Below are 24,154 nucleotides of genomic sequence, written 5' to 3' on the forward strand. Positions count from 1 at the left end.
TTTGTTTGTTTTGTGGGAGATGGTATGTTTAAAAATACTGGATTTGTTCCCATTGGTTCTTGCCCTTGCTGTGTAGCTGTTTGGTGTTACTAATAAACAGTTTAACAGTTTTACTAATAAACAGTGTGAGTTAGGCTTTAACCTGGGTGTCCTGAACATACACAGGAGCAAAGGCTGTCAGTGCTGCTTTCCCATTAGATTGGTCCATCATTCCCTGCTCAACAGGTATTTCCAATACTCAGGGTGTGCTTGATGCCATCCTCTCTGCTTCGTTCCACTACACGGGGTTATGTCCTGTCTTCTCTGACTGCAGGATGAATGTTGCTATAGCACTGCCCCATGTGGGAACAGGGAGAATTCTTCTGTCTTTTGTTCAGTGGGGTTTTTCTTGGTTTTTGGGGGGGCCTGGTTTGTATGTGTGCGTGCCTGTTACCACTCTGAACACATAAAGTGCTAAATGCTTGCTTAACATTAACACTAATTAGTAGTCCTTGCAGTTTGAAAAACATTGTAGGGTTGGGAGTATTCTAACTCTAGGAAGACTTTGTTTGAACTGTTTCAGTTTAATATGTCTCTGTAGCTTTTTATTCACAGGGTACTGTGAATGTACAGAGGGATTCCATTTCTCTTTTTTCCTCCTCCAGTATTGTCACATCATATTGAAATAGAGTTAGGTAGTGTTTTGACTATAAATAATGCACTTTTGGCCCTAGATCAGGGAATTTTTTCTGATTGTAGTGATACAATGGTGAACTTCAGCATACTCACAGCCTCTTGGGTGTATTTTGAAAGCTCATTTACCTCTTTAACATATATTTCTATGCTGTTCCATTGCATGTACCTCCCACCCCCTCACTCCCATTTCTCTGATGCTATACTTAAAACAAGAAATATGCTAATGGGTGTTAGCCTTCAATTACACCAATGCATGAAAGGAACATTCTGTGTAATGAGTTCTTGGTTGGGGAGGAGGAAACAGTATTCTTAAAAAATTGCAAGATAGTACTTTATCTCCTTTGCTTATTTAGAAAGATAAAATCATTAAATGCACATCAGAGTATAGTCTTGACTGTATAAGTGTGTGTTGATGGCTGTTCCAAGGTTTCTATTAAGTCAGGAAGCAGCTAATGCTGTTTCACTTCCTCTTCTGATGCCCTGAAACATGAGCAAAAAAAGCTGTTTAATAGCAGCAGAATGTTTCATGGTGGTGGAATTTAACTCCTCTGGGGGCTGGTTTGTTGGGAAGTCTCCTTAACATTTCAGAAGCCTTTTCTCCAGCGTCAGGTTTTCAAGTGGCTGCCCCCCTACCCCAGCTCTCATCTCTTCCCCCTGTGGTTTGCCTGTAGAGCTCACAAAAGGGAGGTGAAAGTAAGGTTAAGCTGCTGGTCTCAAGAGCTGGAAATAGAGATGGAAATTGCTTGGCTTGTGAGGAGCCTTTCCTTAAAGGCTGTTACAGCACTGATGTTTCCTGTGCTGATGCTTCAGAGATCTGCAGAGATAATGCTGGCAAGAATCAGTTGTTGTCCCCCCAATTAAAACGGGAAGGGTCTCCATGTACAGTGTGTCAGGTGACCAAAGTCGGCGTTATCCGGTGCCTTTAACGTTCTGTCACACTCACTTTGGCCTGTGTGCCATTCCTGCGGTGATCCTGATGGCTGAGCACAGGATCCTCGCGCTTTATCCCCTCACCTGCTCTCCAGTTGCTGCAGAGGTGGATCTGGTCTGGGAGGAGAGGGATTTCTCCTAAGTGTCTTCCAGCTACAGATTGATTTCCTGGCGTGTACTTTCCCATTGCACATTGCCAGCAGGTAAGCGGCTGCGATGCATCAGAGAGATGCCCGCCAACCTCTGCCGCTGCTGTCAGTGCCGCGTAGGAATGGGCTGGAATCCCTACCTTAGGCAAGGGCTCAGTGCTCAGATAGAGGTGAAATGTCATCACTGCCGTGCGTGCCCGTAGCAGAACAATTCGTTCATTTGTGTCCGGCTTTCTATTGCACTTGTGCTTTTCAGTTTGCTGCAGTTGGTCTCAATGTTTTACTGTCATGAGCCTCCTCTCCTCTGACAATAACCCTGCAAACAAATTACAGGGGACTGAGTGCAACTGCAGAGCAGTTCTTCATCCCGAGCATGGAGTGTATTCCTCTGACCTTCAATTTTAAAAAGTGAGGAAATGATACTGCTCGCTTGCCTGCCCCTAGAAGAAAAAAAAATGAAAAAAAAATTCCCTTCCCCTGAGAAGATAAAAATACAGGTATGCAACAGATTTCACAGTAAGATAGGTGGATGTTTTTGATTGGGTTTTTTTTTAAGCATCCTGCTTTTGCAAATATGGATGAAATAGGTTTACTTACTGTATGGTTAAAAAAAAAGTCTTTCTGTGACTACACTGCTGTTTCATGTTTTAGAACCATGTCAAGTGTTTTAAATAATATATTTTTATAATCAATTTAGCAAGCTAGATGAGAAACCAGTGACAAGGAGGACGGCATCCTAAAAGATCAAAGGCTGAATTTTGGGAGCTTTCCAGGTGGCTGAATTTTCATGTTGCTTTACAGTACGTTGTAGATGCTTTCTGTGAAGGAAAGGAAATAAATGCTGGGTTGATAGTACCGAGGGGAACAGGTCTCTGCCTGGAAAAGCAACTCTGGTTTTCCCCTGAAGAGAGCTCCCTTGCCCTATTAGCAGTGAGGTGCTGAGCCTCATGGATGACAATTAGGGTTACAGACAAAAGCCTTTGAAACCAACAGCTAAAAAGAAATGTTTGAGAATTGCTCAGGCAGCTTTCTCCCCTCCCTCTTTCTGGGATGTCACAGGGCCTTATGCTGGCCTGGTTGTCAAGTCTATGTTAAGGCTCTGAACAGATATGTGAGCACTCAGGCTGGCAGGGATTTTGAGATCTGGCTGCAGGCAGTGTTGATGCATCCCTGTCATTGTGGGAGGCAGCCTTCCTTCCTGCCTGCAGTCCAAGCAGACTGACCTGGCCTCCTGCACCAGGGGAGGGCTGTCTGGCATGGTGCTGAAGAGCTAGGGCGATATGTTAGAAGTGTCTCTGACCTATTTTTTTTTAAGCCAGTTGTTATTTAATTGCTGTAAACCTGGAGATCATAATTCAAGTGTTTAGTAGAATGAAGTGACTTGCCACAGGGAAAAAGAATCTTTGTCAGCAAAAGAGGTTGACAGGTTGACTCCTGGAGCTGACTGATGGATGATCTGAGAGTTAGGGAGGGCATTTTCACTAAAAAGTTATTGAAAATATGGAGCAAAAGTAATTAAAGTGGTTTAATTCAAATATCTGTCATATGTAACTTGAGTTCATGTACAATACGTAGCATTTAGCTCAATTAATTTTTCCCAGGACAGGATGAGGACTTTTTCTCTCCTTTTCCTTTACTGAAAGTTCAGAGTACCTCCACCGAAGAGAGGGCTGAATCCATGCTTGTATCTGCTGGCTGCACGGGACCATCACTGTCGCTCCATCGACAGGCTGTGCGTTCTTGCAGCAAACAGGATCCCCTTCGCTCATGTCACATTGGGGTAAAAAATTTCTGTCTGTCTGGAGGGCTGCTCATGCTTCTGGCAAAAGTCATGAAAGGCAAATCCTCAATGATACGCATTCAAATATCAAATGGGACTATGCAATTAGAAGTATGTCATTCAGCTCTTGCTTTTCATAGCTTTTGTCACAGAGGCACAGAATTAGAGACAATTAAGCAGAGGATAACCTCCCCAAAAGGGCTTTCTGGCAGTTCTCTTGTCTTTTCCCCATCCTTTTTCTTAGAGCATGCTGTTGTGCTGGAGCCCTCCTACTCTTTCAGAATCTGCTGTTTTGTTTACTTTTGAGATGTGTGTAGAAGCCAAGCCATATATTTATTCCTCTGATAATTTTATTTAATTTGGTTTACTTAAAAAAGAAGTAAGTTAGCCTCTCTGTTCTTGCTGCTTTCCATTTGCAAATGGAGGAGGGCTGTCCCAGTCCATCAGTGTTGATGTTACGTAAAAGCCATGATACACTCTTAGCTCCTGCTGCCAGCTCTTCAGGCTTCTCCAAAGACTGCAGCAGAGGGCTGGTCTGGCCCCTGCCTGCTGCTGCTTTCACTAGGGAAGGTGCAAGGACAGAACACGTTTCAGAAATGGGCTTTTCTTCATCTCCATCAACCTAGATCATAAGCCCAGCCTGTTTGTGTGATCCCTCACCACAGATCACTGGAAACTGTGCTTTGTTAGAGGAAAAGCACGTAGGAAGTGTTTACCAAGACTCTGCTTAGCTGTTGTTCCCAGTTTCATGCAGATATGCAGTATTCAAATTATACAATCTGTAAGGGTTTCCTAGAAATCCTAACAAATACAGCCAAGCCTTGCTAAGCCTCTAGGTTTTAGCAGCACATTTCTTCCTTTTCAGGCTCACAAGAATTCATTGTTACTAAGTCATTGCATGCCTTTTTATTTCCCTTGTTGTTTTATTTGCACATTCATAAGTTGCATTTTCTTGCAATTAGCAGGCTCTTCCTTGCTTCACTGTGTTTGCCTTCACCTTCTTTCTTCCTCCTTCTGTTATACTCTGTGGAGACACAATTGCTAATTTTTACTTTCCAGTGTGGAATAGCTGTTGTCTAGAGACATGCTCTTGGCATAGATTTCTTTCTCATGTTACTTAAAATATCAGAATGTCTTTTTTTAATTTTCTTTTTCATCTTTACTAATCTGTCTAGTCCCTAGGTGCCAAGATATGGATATTTTTGAAGTGTGGATTTATTGTTCCTTTGTCCATCTATACCTAGTGGAAACTTAACTCTTAAACAGGATGAGTCTAAAGGCATAGCCCTGTGATGCTGGGGTGGGGGGAAATGACTGAAAAATAGGACTGCTGTGGTATATTACAGTTAAGCTAGCTCTGTAAAAGTGCTTCAGGAAGGAGAGGAATTGCCCTCATCTATTGACATATGTATGACAAAGACCTGAAACAGTGATTAGGTTGCTTTACTTAATTCTAATTTAGCAGTGTCATCCATGTTCTTTCCTTCGAAGGCGGGTATTTGTGAAGGACAGGTAAAAATACTTTGGAAATAATCAGTAACTCTTCTCCAGATAGCTCTCAAATTGATAAAACAAAACAAAACAAAAAAAGGTGGAAAGAACAAAAGGAAGAACAAAACATTTTTAAATAAAATTATTTCTTTCACAGGTATATTGCAGTATTTCTTTACTCTCTCCCATGGCATGTCACCCCACTGGTTTTCGATTCAGCTGTAAAATTCCCCAGGAAAGGCAGGATAAACAAGACTTGATGGTTTTGGCATAAACACCAAAGAAGAACTTATTTGTCCCTCACTGATAATTTTGTTAATATCTGACAACTTAGGCTTTTTACTCTCTTAGTGGTCATGCTGATTTTTCAGTTGCTGATACTCTTGAACTAAATGGAGATAAATTATATTTTTTGTGGACCTGCTCGTGTCTGTAATTTCTAATAAAATGCATGTTTAACTCTGTTTCCAGGCTGGATATGAGAGAAGGTGTCTTATAGGACAGATGCAAATCTTAGGGCATTTTACTCCAGAAATAAAGCCACTCTGTCCAACACCAAAATCTACTCAATATCTCACACCACTGGGGGATGTTAATAACACCAGCCCTGTGTCTCATGTCATGGTTTCTGTCTGTACCTCTCCCTGTGTTCCACTGTGGAAGCTGAGCTCACCACCTTTATTTTACAGTTGGGTGAGCTGAGGTGCCTGGAGAGGAGGTGGCCTCTCCAGGGGCACCTGCTTGGCAATGGCTGTGTCTGGATAGAGTCCAGGTCCCTGCATCCTAACCAAGCTCTCTTCCTCGTGTTGGTGTTCCTGTTTTTCTGCTGAAGGCTTCATGCCTTTTCTGACTACATATCTGAACATCAAAGGTCTGTAGCTCACATTTGGAGTCCTCTTGTTCCTTTGAAGCTTTCTGACTGCAGTCAAAGGAGGCTGTGGGACTGAGGTGGATTCAAGTTGTGTGCATCAAATAATGTGATTCCTTGTGAAAGTACAGGAAGAGTACATGGTGCTCGTTTCCCAGGTGCTGAAAGGGAGTGTTTATGGCACCATAAAATTGACTGTGTTTATTTGTTGAAACTTAATGATCTTTACACAGCCTGGTACCAACTTACAAGAAATGCTACTGCTCTCTCCTTTTCATACAGCTCCAGGGGCAATTGGTAGGAGCTTGATAGCACAATGGTACAATATAACACCCAGTGAGCAGCTAGCAAGGGTGGTGACCATGAGGGTTCCTTCCTTCTCTCTGTTCTGCTTCATTCAGGACAGCTCTGGCTTTTGGGTTTGGGGGACACTTGTTCCTTAGGTTTCCTTTGCCCTAACCTCCTCTATGTAAAATTAAGAAGAATATTGGAAAAATCCAAGAGTAGCCATTTGTGATTTTAAGGTATGACTTAGTTGTCTGCATTTGTAGGAAGGGGGTTTAAGAGAAATGAGTTTGTTCCCCCAGTTTTTTTTGGGTCAGCATTACTGCTGCTATCTCCTTCACCTGTCAATGAACACCTGCCTTGCTCCTCACCCTGTTACTCTTGTTCCCTCCCTCATCCAGGCCACACCATCATGGAGCCCAGGCTATGGCCTCCATTCTGCCCTTATAAAGTGCCAGGAGAGGTCGTGTGTTTACTTGGAGAAATTAAAGGTTCAGAGTTTTCACTGTGTCCTTACAAGTGGAGAAATGTCTTTAATCAGAGAAGTGTGTGTCTTTGAATACTTAAAAAAAAAAAAAAAAAAACCAAACCCAAACCTAAAATAACAAAAGTATGGACAAATATCAGGTGAGGTTTTTCTCTGTTTATACAGTGCAGACATTGGGAGGCATTTTTTGGGTGCCTAATTGGTTTCTTTTGTTTTAAATTCGTTTCAGGTGCATATTTCATAAATCAGACTGGGGCTTGAAGTATGTAATATGGCCTGGAGTGGTTTCCTGACAGAATTAAATTAGGTTAATTTTTGACTGTTGAATGCCTGTTTCTATGAGTTAATGGCATCCCAACTTCAGTCCAAACTCCCACAGATGAAAACAAAACACCCTAGAAAGTGTTATGTAATGGACTAATATGCAAGACACAAAGTCATAAAATGTCTTTGCTTAATTCTGGTTTAGGATGCAGCTGTAACGGGGGTAAGGAGCTTCTTTCAACCTGTATTATTTAATCAGTTCTCTTTGGTGATTGGGTCATTTGACAGGCTGACAAACACATCTTTTGTAGTGTCATTCATGCTTGGCTTCTGTAGTAATGATGTATATCTACATATAAAAGCACTCTTCTAGTCAGTTATGAAGACTGTACAAGCTATTTGCTAACAGTCTTTGGCATAGTGGTACTGCTTTATGCATATGCTCTGTTATGTACCACAATCAACCTAATGTCCAGTGGCTTGTCATCTGAAAAGCCCCAGTACTGTTAATTACCATCATGGTGGCAACCCAGAGCATCGTGTGGCATAAACGATGATGGGTTTGTGCTGTGGCTTTTTTATTTACAGGCAGAAAATTGTTGTGGTTTTGCATTACCAAATTAGATGAAAATAACCTTATTGCAACTATCTTAAAAAAATGTGGACAGGGAATTCATATCTCTTATCCCAGAGAAAAATGTGGTTTTTGTTTTTATATTATGTCACTATCACGAAAACCCCGTTCTTTAGTCTCTGAGATAACCAGAGCATGAAAATAGGCCTTATTTTTGAAGCATGTTGTCTGTTTAATATGTAATGTGATACCTTGTCATGCTGTGACAATGTGACAGATGGCATTTGCACTATAAAACTAAATTATCTTTTGTGCATAGCTATACAACAGCTAAATACAGTAACTCAGTACAGTGTGCTGATTAATGCAGACTGCAGATGTTTTAGAGATACCAGTGTGTTTAAACTTAGCATCAAATGATTAATGTATTTATTTAACATGTCTACCAAGACTTTGGTAGTGTTTCAGCACACAGTCTAGTGTGTAAAGGGTAGTTTAGGTAGAAGTCAAATTTAGGATTACAGACAATGCAATGTAGATTTGTATTGCATTGCAACTGGCTGGCTGTTACTTATGAGGAATGGTGAAAACAATTAATTATACTATGCAAATAAACTGGTATATAAAGATATAGCTTATAAGAAACTGTAGCGCCCTGTTGTTCAAAATTGTTTAGGTTGGAAATGACCTCTAAGATAATCACATTGAAGTGTTACCCCAGCACAGCCAAATCCACCCCTAAACCATGTTCCAGAGCGTTACATATACACACACATCTTTTAAATACCTTCAGGGATGCTCCCTCAACCACTTCCCTGGGCTCAACCAGTGCTTGAGTTCCTCTTCCATGAAGAAATTTTCCAGTTGTCTGTCTAAACATCCCCTGGCGCAACTTGAGGCTGTTTCCTTTTGTCATATTGCTTGTTGCCTGGGAGAAGAGACCAACCCCCACCTGGCTACGGCCTCCTTTCAGGCAGTTGTAGAACACAGTAAGGTCACCCCCAAACCCCATTTTCTCCAGGTTCAACAGCCCCAGCTCTCCAGCTACTCCTCAACAGACTTGTGCTCCAGACCCTTCGCCAGCTCCGTTCCCCTTCTCTGGACAAGCCCCAGCCCCTTAATGTCTTCGTTGATGTGAGGAACACAAAACTGAGCACAGCACTCAAGGTGTGGCTTCACAAGTGCTGCTGAATACAGGGGGCAATCACTGCCCTGCTCCTGCTGGCCACACCATACACACACAGGTATCACCCTGGCTGATACAGGCCAGGATGCTTTTGTTGGCCTTTTGGCCACCTGGGCACAGACTGGCTCTCCTTCAGCCAGGTGTCAACCAGTGCCCCCAGGTTCTTTTTCTGCTGGGCAACTTTCCTGCCTCTCCAGATCCCTCTGCAGAACCTTTCTACCCTCAGCAGATAAATGCTCCTGCTTCTGTTGGTGTCATGTGTGAAGTGACTGAGGGTGTCCTCAATCTCCTTGCCCAGGTCATTGATGAAGATGTTAAACAGGACTGAGCCCTGGAGAGCACCACGGGTGACCAGCTGCCAACTGCATCCAACTCCATTCACCAGCACTCTCTGGGCCCAGCCAACCAGACAGTTTTTAACCTAGCAAAGAGTGCACCATCCAAGCCTTGAGCAGCCTGCTTCTCCAGGAGAATTGTGTGGGAAATGGTGTAAATGACTATACTAAAGTCTGGTTAGGCAATATCTACAAGACTGGAAAGGAAAAAACTGAAGGAAAACAAGAGGTGGATGTGAGACACCTGTCTACTGCTGATTTTGATTTGTGTATAGAATATGTGTGAAACATTCTGTACCTCTGAAACATGTGGCCAGAGTAAATATTTAAAGAGATGAAATTTTTTTAGATTGAGATAATTCTCCCCTCCCCCCCCCCCTCCTTCCAGTTCTTTAGGCATAAAATTCATGTTGATGGTCTTCCATGATGTGGTTATGGTCAAGAGTTTGTCTGTGTTCAGGTGGTGCTAAGCTTCCAGCTTGTGATGTGCGTTGGTTAACCTTCAGACTTTACAACACTGCAGTTAAACCCTTTGCTTTGTAACTTTTGTGCCAGCTCTCCTAAATGGGATGTTGCAGAAAGAAAAAATCACTAATATTTTAAAAGAAAATAACAAAAAGCTTTCCTGTACAACTCCCAAGACTGCACAGCTGAAGTTTGGACAGGCATGTTACTCCATAAGGAAACAGCTTTAGCCCCATGGCTATGTATATACAATCCCAGCTATTTATTACATGCTTTCATAATGAACATTGTCTACCTAGCATGGTGAGAATGCTGTCCTGAGTAAATCCCTTTTTTACTTACTCTGTAACTTGTGTTTGTTTTGCTGCTTGCCCTGGAGACTGGACTTTTGTACCAGCCCAGAGCGGTTCAGCTTGCAGGGATCGGGGAGGAATGCAGGGAAAGGGTTGTCAGGAGGAAACCAACCCAGAATCTGTTAGCACTGGGAAGAGTGTCCCTGTATAGTCAAGAAACACCCAGGAGCAGAGTTACACATTTCACATGTTGCTGAGATATTCAGGATGGCTGCTCTGGACTGTGGACCCTCTGATGTTACCCGATATAGAAAGTTGTGAATACAGTCATGTTGAAATTGTCTTTGTTTAGGTCTTTTAATGGTTTTGAGATCTTTGGCTTGTGTTTGTGGGGTGTTGACTGCTGATTTTCCTAGCATAATGGCTTTGTGGGTTGCCTCTGACTGTGGGAGCTGACTGGAAATACAATTGAATGTAATTTTTTTTCCCTAAGCTGCCTTAGGACTGAGAAACAGTGAGCTAAAATAGGTGTTGCTCTATTGTAAGAACATGGAAATGTTAATGCTGAGATGCCTTGTTGGCATTTAGAGTAAGTGATGTGGAAATAGTGTTTTGGAAACATTGTGAAAGTCTCTTCACCCAACCACTTAGTTAACTAACCACATGATGCTGAAATTTGCTCAGATGCTCTCCTTTGGTTTCCTGATTATTCAGTAACTTTAATAATGAAGAACACACCAGTAATTGCAATCTCATCTATTTTTAAAACCAGCTAACTCCAAACCTTCCCTTACATTTTTGCTGTCTTCTCTTATGTTGCTGCTTTCTGCTTCTCTCTTCCCCAACAGTTTTTCATCTGTGCATTTATAGTTGACATAATTTTTTATTGTATGGTGTGTTCCCAGGTATTGGGATTTTGCATCACTTCTTCAGGTGCTCCCAAGATCTGTTCTGCATGTGTCAGTCGTCTTTTCAGATGACCAGAGATGAGTTAGATCATGACTTGAGAAGAATTGTAGACTGCTTCTAGAAGTGTGTGTGTATCACCAAAAACAGTGAGGTCAGCAAATGTGTACCAATGTAAATGAAGCCCTGCCTGTGCGGAATAGTTAAGTCTTACTTGCTGGGCTCTTATGAGAAGCAATCCACTTGAGTCAGCACAAGCCTCCTGTATGTAATAAGCTAATTTAAGCAGATTTAGCTATTCTTTACACACTGTTTTTGGTGAGCGGGACATTCCAGTTGCTGGAGTAGGCTTAGCAAGCCCTCTGCTCAGCTAACAACTACAGCTGGGAAGCAGAGGGGATGGCGAGCTGCAGTGGGAGCAGGAGGGAGCACGCTGTGTGCAGGCTGTAAAGCCATAATATCCGTATTCTGTGTGGGTCATCCTAGAGGGTATGGCTCAGCTCTCCAGGCAGAGCCCTTCTGCATGTGAAAAAACAAACTTGAAGCCACAGACAGATTGGAAAACATTCAGTGTGGAAGACAAATAAATAGGAGGTGATAGAAGTCTCTGTAATAATGACTAGTTTGCAGAAAGGGCTTTTGTGCGTTCTCTGGCTTGTAACAGAGTAGATGAAAAAGTGACATTAAGATACATTTTAGAGAGGATGTTAAAATCTCCATGGTTTGGTTTTAAGCTACCCTTTGTAATTACTAGAAATTAGTAATTGGCCTTTCTCTGAAGGCGTCTAGTCTTGGTTAGAACCAGAACAGTGTATTTAAGGGATCATAGATGTCATTTGATATGAGAGTTCCTGTATTGTGACCTAATTAAATAATTCATTATTACTGACTTAATTAAGGCAGTGTTTATTCAGTGACTTTGAACCATTCAATGTTTCAGTTCTTTTAAAACTTTGGCAGCAAATATGCACCGCTTCTCTGTATATATAAATTATTATTTCATGTAAGTCATTTTAATATATGAAATCCTACACTGACTTATAATGCAAGTTGCTGTACTTTCAAATTTAATTTTAATAAGGGGGTTTTTTTTAAAATCTCATTTGACTTTTAAAACAAACGTTTTCTATTACAGGAATATAGTCTTATTTTTATCAACCCTGATTTATTCTGCCTAGTTATTCAGGTCTGGTGGTTGGTCATGAGTCCAGCTGCCAGGGGAGAAGACAGTGAGAACTGGGGCTGAGATGAGCCTAGTGGGCAAAGGGACAGGCAGCCTATGCCAGCTCTTCAGCAGCTGAGAATGTCATGGGCTTTGACAGGAGCCAGGGCTTGCCAGCATTGTGGTTTAGAGGTTGAAAGGCACAGCCATAGAAAAGCAGTAGAGGAACTATTTGTCCCTTTGATTTGATTTGACTCTTGAGGGCTTGCTGATTCCTTGACTGTTGCCGAGTGCTCTTAAGTAGCCACTCCTTGGAGTGGTTCAGCTTTCTGGACTATGCAAAAGAGTGTTTTCTCACTCAGCTGCTTTTCTCTCTTTATATACATACACAACTGTAGTACTCAGCTTTTAAGAAATATGAATGCCTGCTGCTTCCTGTAGTGTGGTTGGTTGGCCTTGGAGAGTCAAACCCACATGGGTTAATGCTCCTTACATGCACCAGGCAGACCTGTATGTCCTGTCCACTGCACTGACACCAACTCATTAAGGGTGGTAGGAGTGCCTGAGTATCACTTGGCAAAGCTGTGAGGTCCTTATCCTGTCCTGGGGCCTCCAGACCTTTCATAGCCCCTAACTGATGCACAGCAGTAAAGAACATGGCTTATTGCTGTTAGAGATAACAGGAATGGCATTTGAAGGAAAAGGTATCTGGGGGCAAGCTGAATGCATTTGATATAAAAATGATTGAGTGGCAATAAACTTTATAACAGCCTGCTTCAGCATGTACTTTCTCTCCAGTGCTTGAAAGGAGGCTTTGGGTTGTGCTTTTCATCACTTCAGAGTGGATTTTGCAATTATGCTGCCCCTGAAAAACCTGTAGAACATGACACCCATTCCCAGTATTTATCAGGATCTCTCATTTGTAGTTTTATGCCTCTCTTTTAGGGCACTTGTTTTAGTTGGTTCCAGCGGACGATAGCTAACATCAGTTATCGGCAATATTACTGCGTCCTGGAATGGTGCTGCTTATGATGAATAATGCTTGGCAAACCGATACTTTTTTCCTTGAGGAACACAAATCATGCTTGTCTCCCAAGTGAGCTGATGGTTTGGCAAGGTGAAGGGATGAATAAAAATTGCCTTCCAAGTGCATGCAAGTTGACAGCCTGAAAGGTGATTTTCTTGACTCTATACTTCAGGTTCCTGGGTTTACATATGGCAAGTCTCCAGAACAAATATTACTTTTGGAAAACTTAATCAAATTCTGCCATAAGAGTTAAGTTACTGAGTGTCAGGCCTCAAATGATATGCTTGATTTAGACTTCTCTGGAGTTCAAAAATTGTAAATTTTATCAGCAGTGGTTTCATGGAAAAATGCAAAGCAAAAGTTGAAACTTTTATAAGAATAAACTTAGGCACTAGGACTTTTAGAGGGGGTGAGTTCAGCATAGAAATATAATCTGTTCTGTGTTTTTTCAAAGTTTGCCTTCATTTCCTTGGGAATGCTTTGAAGGGGATGCTATCACCCCATGTCATATTGTGTTTTTACACTACAAACCCTTTTGTAGTATCATGTGCTGATACTGAAATTTGTTTTATTTGGTGGGTCACAGTTTGAGATCCCTTTAATGAAAAGGAAATATCAAAAGGAATTCAACAAAAGGGGAGAGAAAATGTAAATTGGGTCATTTTACTTCTCCCTGATAGTCTAATGCTGGCTAGAAGAGACAATTTAATGCAAAAATTGGTGTGTAGTTTAAACTTGTGCTTTGTGTATTAGGAAAAAAAATTGAGCTACCAGTTCACTGACTCTTCCCCAGAAGAAAACCAGAACATGTTTTTGATTTGTAGGTGCAGTTTTTAAAACAACGCATGCAAAATCTGCAGCATGTGGCCACCACATAGGCCAAGTCAAGAGAAACCTGGTGTAGTTCAGAATTAATATGAGCAAACTTTGTTTGGGAAAAGAAGAGAGAGATACAATGCAGGCTTTGCATTAGGATTTAAAAATGGGCAATCAGAGTGATTAGATTGGAACTGGGGAGGTTCAGAGTCCACTGTCAGTCATAGTGCCCAGGCAAGCAGTGAATAAATGGACTTGTGGGAAAGGAACATTTGGCTTCAGCTGTGGCCAAGCTTCCAGGACTTAGAGACAGCAGCTCACTGGGGGAGGTGTCTTTGCTCTTGCTCTGGTTATGCTTCATTGTCTCTTTTGAGGTGAGCTTGGTTGAATGCTTGGTTATGCAATGAGTAAGTGTGCTGGTGGTGCTGGATGGTGATTTTCCTGAAAACTGGGTTCTGAAATGGTGTGGCACTGATATAGTGCTGGTGGAAATTCTTGAACTGTTCTTAGTAAGTGTTTTCAGTTTAGTACTCTGGCCTGGCTCATCTTGAAAGGGGCAGCACAGCCCCCCCCTTCCCCCCCACCTTCCCCACCACATTTTCTTTTCTAATGTGCAATTATAGAGAGACTGAAATGGTTATGGGAGGAAAAGTCCTATCAGCATTTCACCGAGGAAACACAGCTGTGAAACAAAGCTTTGTTATGCCATATCTGAAACTATTTGGGTAGAGAGATGAGAAAGCATTCTCAATAAAATTGCATCTCCTTTGGTAATAAGCTCTTGTGACATTGAGTAAATAGTGAGCTAATAAAATTGTTTGGTTCCTCTCATCCCAGAGCCTGCTGAAGAGTATGTTGCTATTTTAATTGTTCCTTAAGTATGAGTGGTTTCACTGTCTGTCTGCTGTTGTTTGTAGGAGTCATATTATATTGTAGTTACTTGGTGGCATAGAATACACATCATCTGTGTGACTCTGCTTGCTGTATTATTGCTCCAGGAGGGAAAAGGCACAAAAGGGAGGGCAGCTGTGGCCTGTGTACCTTTGCTGCCCTGTGTACTTTTTCTCGCAGTCTGGAGTTTCTGTAGATGAGTGACACTTGGCCAGAAGAATCAAATCCAGAAAATAGACATGGGATGTTCACTTCTTTGGGATTTAGGATTTTATTCAAAGGATCATAGATTGCAGTAGTTGAAAGCACCAGAATGAAGAGCAAGATGATGTCAAATTAAACCAAATGGTAGCTTAATTTTATGTCAATCCATAGATAAATGCAAAATACTCTCATCTATGCTAGTCATAGGAATTCTGTAAAACAAGGATAAACTTGACTAAGCTGTGACCCTTTTCTGAATGTGACAGGATTATAAACACTATTGCAAATGCTCCTATTATAGGTATTGTAGATTGGGCTGTTAGAGTTAACCAGATCAGAAACAGGTAGGCTAGCAAATTTTTATTGAAGTACCTTTATGCAAAATCAGTGTTATTAGACGATCTCTTTGCAAGACAGTTGCTTTGGGCATCAGCTGTCTATTGTAAGTGTCACATGAGAATTTTTATAAAATCAATGAAGGTTTTGAATATTGTTTACTCCTTTGTCGTGTTTGCAGGACTTCTCACTAATGGCCAATCTAAAGGATTAGGACCAGGATCAGAACAGCTGGAGAATGAGAAGGACGACGCATCGCAAGTGTCCTCAACAAGCAACGATGTTAGTTCTTCAGATTTTGAAGAAGGGCCCTCAAGGAAAAGGTCAGTAGTGAATTATGATTACAGCAGAGCATTTCTTCTTTGTCCCTTTTGACTTAGATTGTTCTTTATGTTATCAGAAGGGTATGGTTGCACCTACTGCCCTACCATAATGGACTTTACAGCATGGATTCCTTCTGTGAACAGCAAAGATATGGCAAACTTTGCTTCACCCATTGGTAGAGATGGTTCTTGTTGCTGTTTTGGAAAGCATGGAAAAGCAGTTGTTATTTTAGAGTGGATGAATAATAATTTAAATGCCTTAAGACTTTTTCCTCTCATGGCTTTTGCCACTTAGTCCATGTCATCATGTATGTGTGTGCAATTTCAAGGAAAGTACCACTAAAGTACTTTCCTTGAAATTGTTGAATTGTTACTGTTACTGTTGTTATTTTTAATTTTCAGTGAATTAAACCATGTAAAGTTAAAAAGATAAAAAAGGACAAAACAGATACTTCTGAGAAGAGGAACTGCATAGTAATGTAGTACAGTGGCTATTGGTTGCAAAGAACTGCTTTGAGATACTGCTGCAGCAAGCTGCCTTCTGTTTCCTAGAAGTCACTGAATGTGCAAAATGTGGGTTAAAATCATAGACCTCAAGCTAATCAATTACAGAAAATATGCTGAGAATGCAGGCAGCTGGGAGTTGTCCTCTCTGAAGTTAGAGCGAGAACAGGCTGTGTAGAAAATGCCACTTAAAAGAGAGAAAAATGCTTCCTCAACCTTTTTTCCTCTGCACTTCTCACATCCTAGTTCCAAACCAAAATTAATTATATAGTAATCATAATAGTAACAACAACAATAACACCAACACTTATCTTTCAAACAAAAGAAGTATCCCTGTTTTCTGTATGACCTTCTAATTCCACTGAGAAGTCTGATGGGGTGAGGAGGAAGACGCCCTCCTGTTCCTGTTTCAGTGTTTTCCATCCCTGGTTCACACAATCTTTTCTGGAACGATCTCAGACTCTAACTAATTATGCTCACTTATCTCATCAGGTGTATCAGAATATTAATTTATATATAAATATAAAATTTATGTTCTTTTCATACTGGTAGAAATTTTGCAAGGCTTATTGCACCTTGCTGCTGGTCAGGGCAGAGATATTTGTGTTCTGATTTTGGGCTTTGTGAGGTACAACAGAGGATTGAGAATTATTTCTGCTGAGCTGTTTAGGTGACATCTACTGATAGTGTGATCCTGAGAGACCATGGTCATTATTTCATGACCAGCGTATTGTTTGCACATTGTCTTAGAGAATTTCTGCTTCCCTGTATACTTAGTTTGGCCCCTCATTCTTCAGCGAGCTGGCATTATGGCTTTCAGGGTCACACCATGAGTAGCTTCAAGAAGATGGTTGGGATTAAAAATCATAGCAAGAAAAGCAAGAGGCTTTTTGACATTTTTCTGCATTTCAACCTGCATGAGACTTTAATCTCTTGTTCAGAGTGTGGTTGTAGGAGCAGCTGCTGGTGCAACAGGGAGACATCCTCTTCCTCTTTTGGGGCTGGCAAGGGGCAGGAGGGCTTGTCCCTTACGCTGTACCTGGTCCTGGTGGCCTGCACAGTCCAGCTTCAGAAATGAGTAGGGTTTCTACATTACCAGTCTCCAGAAACTGCACTTGAGTACTCTGGGTGAAATGTTTTTCAAAGAGTCTTGGGTAGGTTTGGGCTGAGTGAATTCAGACCCTCAAGAGGCAGCTAGGTGGTTCAGGCATAAAAATAGGGAACTCGGTGCCTTTGGTACTTTTCAGATAAAATGAACAAAAAAACCCAGCCCCAGCACAGACCCAAGATGAACTTTTCCTGGCTTTCATGGAAGGCAAGGCATTGTTTCACTACTTCTTCAGGCATCATGAACTGTTGAAATAATATTACAGTTGTTACTTCTGTTGCTGTGAAGGAGTTTGTTCTTGTTTTATTTCTATTTACACCTAACACAGACTTAGACCTATTTTTTCTTCCTCCCTGAGCTTCCTCTTTGCAGGCAGACCTTTTCTGGGCTCCTTCTCTTAAGCTGTAGGTGGAGCATGTTGAGTGGTTTTATGTTGTCTTCTTATTTCCTTTTAGGTTTTTTGTTTTGTTTAGCTGAATATGCAATGTTTCTTCAATCCAGGTTATTTTGCAATCCTAGAAAGAGTTGTGTCAGGAATATTGGATAAACAAAGGACATGCAGGAAAATTTTGCAGGGGTAAACGGGACTGAAATGGAATCTGTGGGTTGACTGCCTCAGCTTACCAAGTTTTGACAAGTTATGTCCTCCTTGTCTTCCCCCAGGGTTTCTCAAAATCAAACTTTTCAGCTGTCTGTTCAGCTGTGTGTATAACTAGGGACACTGTTGTGATAAAATGCATGTTTAAAGACTGTAGCTTTAGCAATGTACTCTGAACCAACCATTATATGTAAGTTACTACTTATTTCTTTATAGCTTGTGGGGTTTTGTTCGGTTGGTTTGTGCTTTTTTGGTGGTTGTCTTTTTTTTTTCTTTTGTGTGTGTGAGGTTTAGGGGTTTTTTTTTTTTTTTTTTTTTTTTTTTTGTTTTGTTTTTTTTTTTTTTTTTTTGTTTTTTTTTTTTTTTTTTGGTTTTTTTTTTGTTTTTTTGCGGGTTTTTTTTTGTTTTGTTTTGTTTTTGGTTTTTTGGGGTTTTTTTTTTGGTGCATGGCAGGAGTGGTTTTTCAGAGTCTTGAACCTGTCTTCTAGAGGAATAAGTCACCTGTATTTCACACTCATGATGGAAACAGAGTGCTAAGCAAATAAGCATAGTAAATACAGGAATCTGTTGTAAAGGGCTCCAGTTTCTGTAGTAGTTTAAGACTCTGGTTTGACCTTTCAGTTCTTCAGTGAAATGGCAGGCTGGTACTGTGGAGGCAATCTTTTCCCAGTTTCTTCTTCCTGCCTTTTCTGAGTTGCTATGTCTAGCAGTCTTCTGGCCTCTGTCCATCAGTTCAGGGACTAACCTGGCAGGATTTCCTCCCCCTGAGAAGAGCAGGTCATCTTACAGAAAGGGAATAGGGATTCATGCATGTGTGCAGCATATATAGGGTTTTAGATTGCATTTAGAGTTGATCCCAACTCCTCCAGTTGCAGAGATAATTTGCACAAGAGCCTGGATAAACAGCAAGTGTAAATTCTTGTAGCAAACTGGGTAGAGGGTGAATTTCCTGGCAGTGAACATTGTCTTGTGGTCTCACTGTGCCAGTCATCCCTGTTGTAGATTTTCCTTGGGTCAAAAACTAGGTTGTGGATGCTCCCAATGAGTTACTGGACTTAGCTGTAGATAGGTAAGTGCTGGCAAGCATCTGTGAGGTAGGCAAATCCCTACCAGCCTGGCTGTGGACCAGGAAATCATCACTGAGAAGTATTCCTTTTTTCACATAGAAATGCCACACAGAATAACACTGCAGTAGAACCCCCAGCCAAGCACACCTTAAGGTTTATCAATCTATTTATTTTCCAGTTTCAATCCTTTTTCTAGAAACATAGCTTGTCTGAAGAGCCATAAAGAGTACTGTGGTGGAAGGAAGGAGATGGCTATTATGGTGAAAGTGTGCAGGTTTAATTTAATACTGCAGATTTTGTTTGGAAACTTACTTTGATACTTTGATGGAGCAGGGTTTTTGAATGTAGTGGCCTGACACTGTTAGGCTTCAAATGGTTCCAACTAGTCAGTGTGTAGTCAGTAATTAATACCTTTGGTCTCTGGGGACTGAAGGAAGCTTCTTACACAATCAGGCTTCAATCTGATGCAAAAATTCCCATCTCTTTCTTTTTTAACATGTATAATTTTCTACTGTAACAGTATTTGTGGTGCTGCAGATTTCAGCTGGTGGTGGTGATAAAGAGGAAAAGGAGTACATGTACAGCTTTGCCCCTTCACAGCCTCCAGATAAATCCAAAAACTGTAATCCCTTCTTACAGAGTAAGTGGAGTTTGGGAAGGATTGGTAGTGGCAGTAGTGGCAAGCTCTATACTTCAAAATACTTATATTTGTTTGAGTTTACTCTCAAAAGGGTGGAAAACACTTGCTTTGATCTGAGCTGTGTGTATTACTACTGTTCAGGTCTGAAGGGAAGCAGCAGGGTAATCCTAAGTAAATATTACTTTCAGCCAGTAAAGGTGAAAAGTGCCAGCATTTTATTCTGACATGTGGCAAAAGCCAAGCATTTACATGTTGCACTGAATCTGTTGTGCAATGGGTTGCTGTCTAGTTGCTGGTCTGTTTAGTGCTTTGGGGAGAGATGAACAAAACTGTTGGTATATGGGCTTGATAAACTACCAGATCGTGTGGTTTTCACCATGTGAAGATCACACATTTTTCAGAACCTATGAATAGAAGGTTGTTGCTGAAGGAGAAGTGTAGCTTCACATTGCTGCATTTTTTCATTGTGAATCTCCAGTTTCTAGCAATGATTCTCAGTTGAGAAAATTGATAAGTAACTGGCCAAAGGTGTTTGGTCTCTGTGCTGGATGCTCGTACATTTTTATGGGCAACTCTAAAGAGTACAACCACTGGCAATTGTTAATAGTGTGCAGAGACAGCTGTAGGCTTTCTAGCAATGAGTTGCCCATCATACCCAGTGTAGTGGTTTTGGTTTATTAATTTCAGATTTTGAGGAAGGGACATGCAGAGCAGACTTGATGTGACAGTATGTTGATCTTTGGTGGTAAGAGGCTATTGCTTGCTTCCTGTTACTTATCAGGTGGCTACTCATTTACATGGCCCCCTTCCCAGAAACTCACACAGGCAATTGCCAAATGCACAGATGCATTTATCTTTGATTGTGAAGTTGTGTTAGTAGCGGGCTCTGCGAGGCAGCAAGAGGTTGACTTATTTTGGTTACTGTTAAACTTCAATGAAGGGATTTTTAACAATTTAATGTTAGATATTCTCTGTGTTAAGGGGGAAAAGATACTGGCTTAGTTTAGGAAAAAAATAGGGTTAGGGAAATTTCCTCAACAGAGTGGATGGACATTGCCCCCTGGGCCAAGGGTGTGCAGAGCTCCTGGGAGAAGATGCTTTGTCCAGGTCTTTTGCTGAGAAGGCTGTTGGCTGCAGGAGAAAGGAACAACCCACTGGGGAGCAGTAGCATTTTAAGCTGTCACAGCTAGATTGGCCAGAAATTGCTTATTAGGAACCTTCTGAGGCCTTTAATTAATACAGCAGCTTTCTGCTAACGGTCTCAAGCATGTGACAGTCAGAAGTGTGATTGTGCGCTGCAGCAAGGCCAGCCCATGGGATGTGCTCCTGCTCTTTGCCTTGTGCTGCCTCCCTTCTGCCTCCTCCTTTCTCATTTTTTAAAATTTTGTTTTTAGATGCCAGTTTAACTCCCTGAACAGCTTCATTGTGGAGCTACAGGAGGGTTAAGGTTTGTCAAATGAAAAGGTGATGGGAGTATGTGTCCAAGGAGGGGGAGACAAGCATGCTGGTCTCCCTTGGCTGGTGGCTGCACAGCTGCTAGGCTGGCAGAGCTGTTTTGCACCCTCAGCATAAAAAAAAAGCCAGTCTAGGGTAGGCAAGCTTTTGCACATTAGGCAAGCTGCTAATTTAAGTGGTTTCTTTTAGTGATACATCCTTTTCAACTTGATTTGCAAAGGACTTTCTTGCAGTAGAGCTGTCAGAAGGTTGAGGGGACTTAGGCATGGGGGGGGGAGGGTTTCCCTCTTTTTTTTCTTTTTCTTTTTGTCAAATTGTTTTTATAGTTAATAATGAGCAGTCTCTTTAGCACTAGACTTAGCACCTTTCATGCAAGATGTAAAACAAGGTCAATCCTGTTCCCACATTTGTAAGTTTGTGAGGGATTTCTGCTTGGTATTGTAGGTGATGGAGAGAGCAGTGTATTATGACTTGGGTGTGAAAGCAGGAGGCTGCTCATAATATCAAAGTGTTTTTGCAGGACCTTTTTAGTGAATAGTCTTTTCACTAATTGGAGCACTATATAATGTATTTGTGTTCAGCTGTTGCCTGCTATAACACAGTGTAAGCCCTCTTACCAACCAGGTGCTTCTGTTATTTTTTTCTAATTTCAGTAGGCACTGCAAATCTGCACTAGTTGTTTGCGTATGAAGAAATGCATTAATCCACAATAAACCCAAAATGGCAATGGGATTTATGTGTAATAATTTTTTAACACCCCCGCCCCCCTTCTGGGAATGCTGATATGATTGGAATATATTTTCAGTGCTGCACATTTATATTTAAATAACAAGCCTTATAAACAAAGCAATAATAGTCCATTGGAGTGGGTTTGCAGAGGAATAGTAAAAAGACAGATTACCTGCTTTATAATGCAAGTCAAGAAGATCATTGTATACAGCTTGAAAAGGAAGAAATGGGGTGATTAATGTTCTTTCAGTATTTTCATAAGGAACAAACAGTAGTTGTGACATGAATTCTTCTAGCCAACATGCAAAGATATAACAAGGTACAATAATCTGGGAAGATTTGAACTTTGTGGGTAGGCAGCTATGTAAACAATTTGTTTGAGTAGTGATTTAATAATTATGAAGATATGATTTATAGAAACCTGAGACATGTTATGCCATGTCCAATTCCAACTTGCTTGTTGTCACCTGCCACCTTCTTTTCAGAAGTCAGAGTTGCAGGGAAAGGTCTTAATGACCTTGAGTTTGGACTCATTCACTGAAGGATCAAGGAAGCTTCCAAACCAGATGGGATAGGTGGAGTTGTTTCTGTTGTTCTGTCTAGGGCAAACACTCCTTCAGATGCCTGATAACCCATCCCTAACTATGATTCACTTAATTCATCTCTCACCCCTGTGTATGACAGGCCAGATGTTGATTGCTTTAATACCAGGGAGAGGTTGCTCTAAAATGACGGAGCAAATAGTTGAAAAAGACACTTTTAAAAACAAATTTGTTTGCTAATGGGAAAGAAATTTTCTTAATGCAAATACACTGTTGTTGGTGTATTTGCATTAAAAAAACTCTAGCCTGATGTTTGGGCTAATATAACTCTTTGCTAATTCTGTTGTGGTCCCAAGTTTTGTGCAAAGATAAGGAATGCTAGTAAAAAGTAGAGCATCATTCCAATATTTTTAAGTGGAAGTGTGTCATAATATGCTGAGTTTTAAGAATATTGGTGGTGGACTGTTTTGTTTTGTTGTTGTTTTATTTTGGTTTTTTGGGTTTGTTGGTTTGGTTAGCTTTCTTAATAAGCATTTATATTATATAAGACTATATTCATACTATATGCTGGTTTGGCATACACTGAACTATAGAAAATCCTGTTCACTATTTTTTCCAGAGCAGGAATATATGTGGCTGATGTGGACAATATAGAAGTGATAGGAGTATATTCTTAACATGTTCCTTGCAAATGGCAGCATAAATGTGGGCTACTGCTGATTCACCAAAACTGACAGCAGTGTGAGTATTAATGTTTTTTATGGGTCAGATCAAGATTCCAGGTAAGGGTATGGGCCTTGAGGCTCAGATGGATGACACAGGCTTGGAGCTGTATGAATACTGCTCAGAAATAGGCCAGTCTCTGTAATCAGCATCTCAGATTGGGACTGCAGGAGTTTTTTAAGTCTGCACTGAATTGGAGAAGTATAAATCTCCATATGGTAAATACCTCCTTTAGAATCTTCTCAGGTCTCTTGTATTGGATAGAAAAAGCACAGGAGTTTTACACATGCCCCCTAGCTTATGCTGGTATGGTGCTTTTCCTTTCTTATCCTCCATTGTTGCATCCAGTAGCACAGAATTTCCTGAGGGAAACTAATTGTTTTTTCCTTCTTAGCCTGAACATTTGTATATTTAGTTTTTTTAGCAGTATGTTTATTGTTAGTAATTTGTACAGTAATGGTCATGTCAGGATTATGTTTTGATTTTATGCTTTTTTTCTTTGTCCTTCTCTCTTGGTATTTGTTCTTGGCTCTGATTAAATAAACTAAAGCTTAAGGGACCTTTGACCATGTGGAAAATTATTTGGAAGTTTCTTATTTTTTTTCCAGTTATATTACAGTCTGTTTCCTCTGGTAGCATCCTTCTTTCAGCTTTCAGACGAGTTCTCCCCAGAGTTTCATAGTTGTAGTTACTATGGAGATATCTGTCCATTCTTCCTTTTCTCCTCCCTTGCCCTTCTCCTTTGCTAGGAGATCCTGCAGCTGTTATTTATCTTTTCAATAAAGTAGACTTTGTACAGACTTTCTTTCTGATATCTCTTATGTTGCAACATTTATTTTGCCTGTAATGCTTTCATTTTCATGAAATTCTGTTGGTATTTGTTTATATGGATGAAAAATTTGGTATATGAGTAGGAAGTGAGGAGGTCCTTAGTTAAAAGGGTCACTTCTGGAGCTATTATCTGATTTGATCTTTCTTCACAGTTAAAGAGCTGTTCATTGAAGTCATAATTCTGTAAAATGAATTAACTGGTAACATTTGTGTGTATGTATGCTGAGTGTCAAGGACAGCTTTTAGAATTCATTTATTTTAAATGGCAGCTTTTGGAATTTAATATAAACATATTCTAGTGCAAGGAAAAATTTCTCAGGTGAAGAAATGAAAACTTGAGACAACACATCGTTAGCCTTTTAAGTTAGAGAGACTTTTCTTTGCACCTCATCATAATTTGATAGCTCTTTATACACAGCTTTATATATTCCAGCTTAACAGAGAAACACGGATGTTTGGGAAGTCAGCTATTCTTCATTCATTTCACAGATATTTTCCTTTGCATGTGTG

At 40.8% G+C, this 24,154-nt stretch overlaps 1 protein-coding gene across 3 annotated transcripts in view; it reads left to right on the forward strand.

Moving 5' to 3' along the window:
- JARID2 (jumonji and AT-rich interaction domain containing 2) overlaps positions 1–24,154 on the forward strand; it is a 213,606-nt gene that overhangs the window by 107,193 nt on the left and 82,259 nt on the right. For all 3 annotated transcript variants that reach the window (XM_018918494.3, XM_050971579.1, XM_050971578.1), the window contains one exon: positions 15,306–15,447. Coding sequence is in view for 2 of the 3 variants with exons in the window: in XM_050971579.1 (XP_050827536.1) it covers positions 15,306–15,447 (142 nt within the window). In the remaining variant the exon portion in view is untranslated. The remainder of the gene's footprint in view (positions 1–15,305; positions 15,448–24,154) is intronic.

The sequence above is a fragment of the Serinus canaria genome, chromosome 2, assembly GCF_022539315.1.
Source record: "Serinus canaria isolate serCan28SL12 chromosome 2, serCan2020, whole genome shotgun sequence".
NCBI lineage: Eukaryota > Metazoa > Chordata > Aves > Passeriformes > Fringillidae > Serinus > Serinus canaria.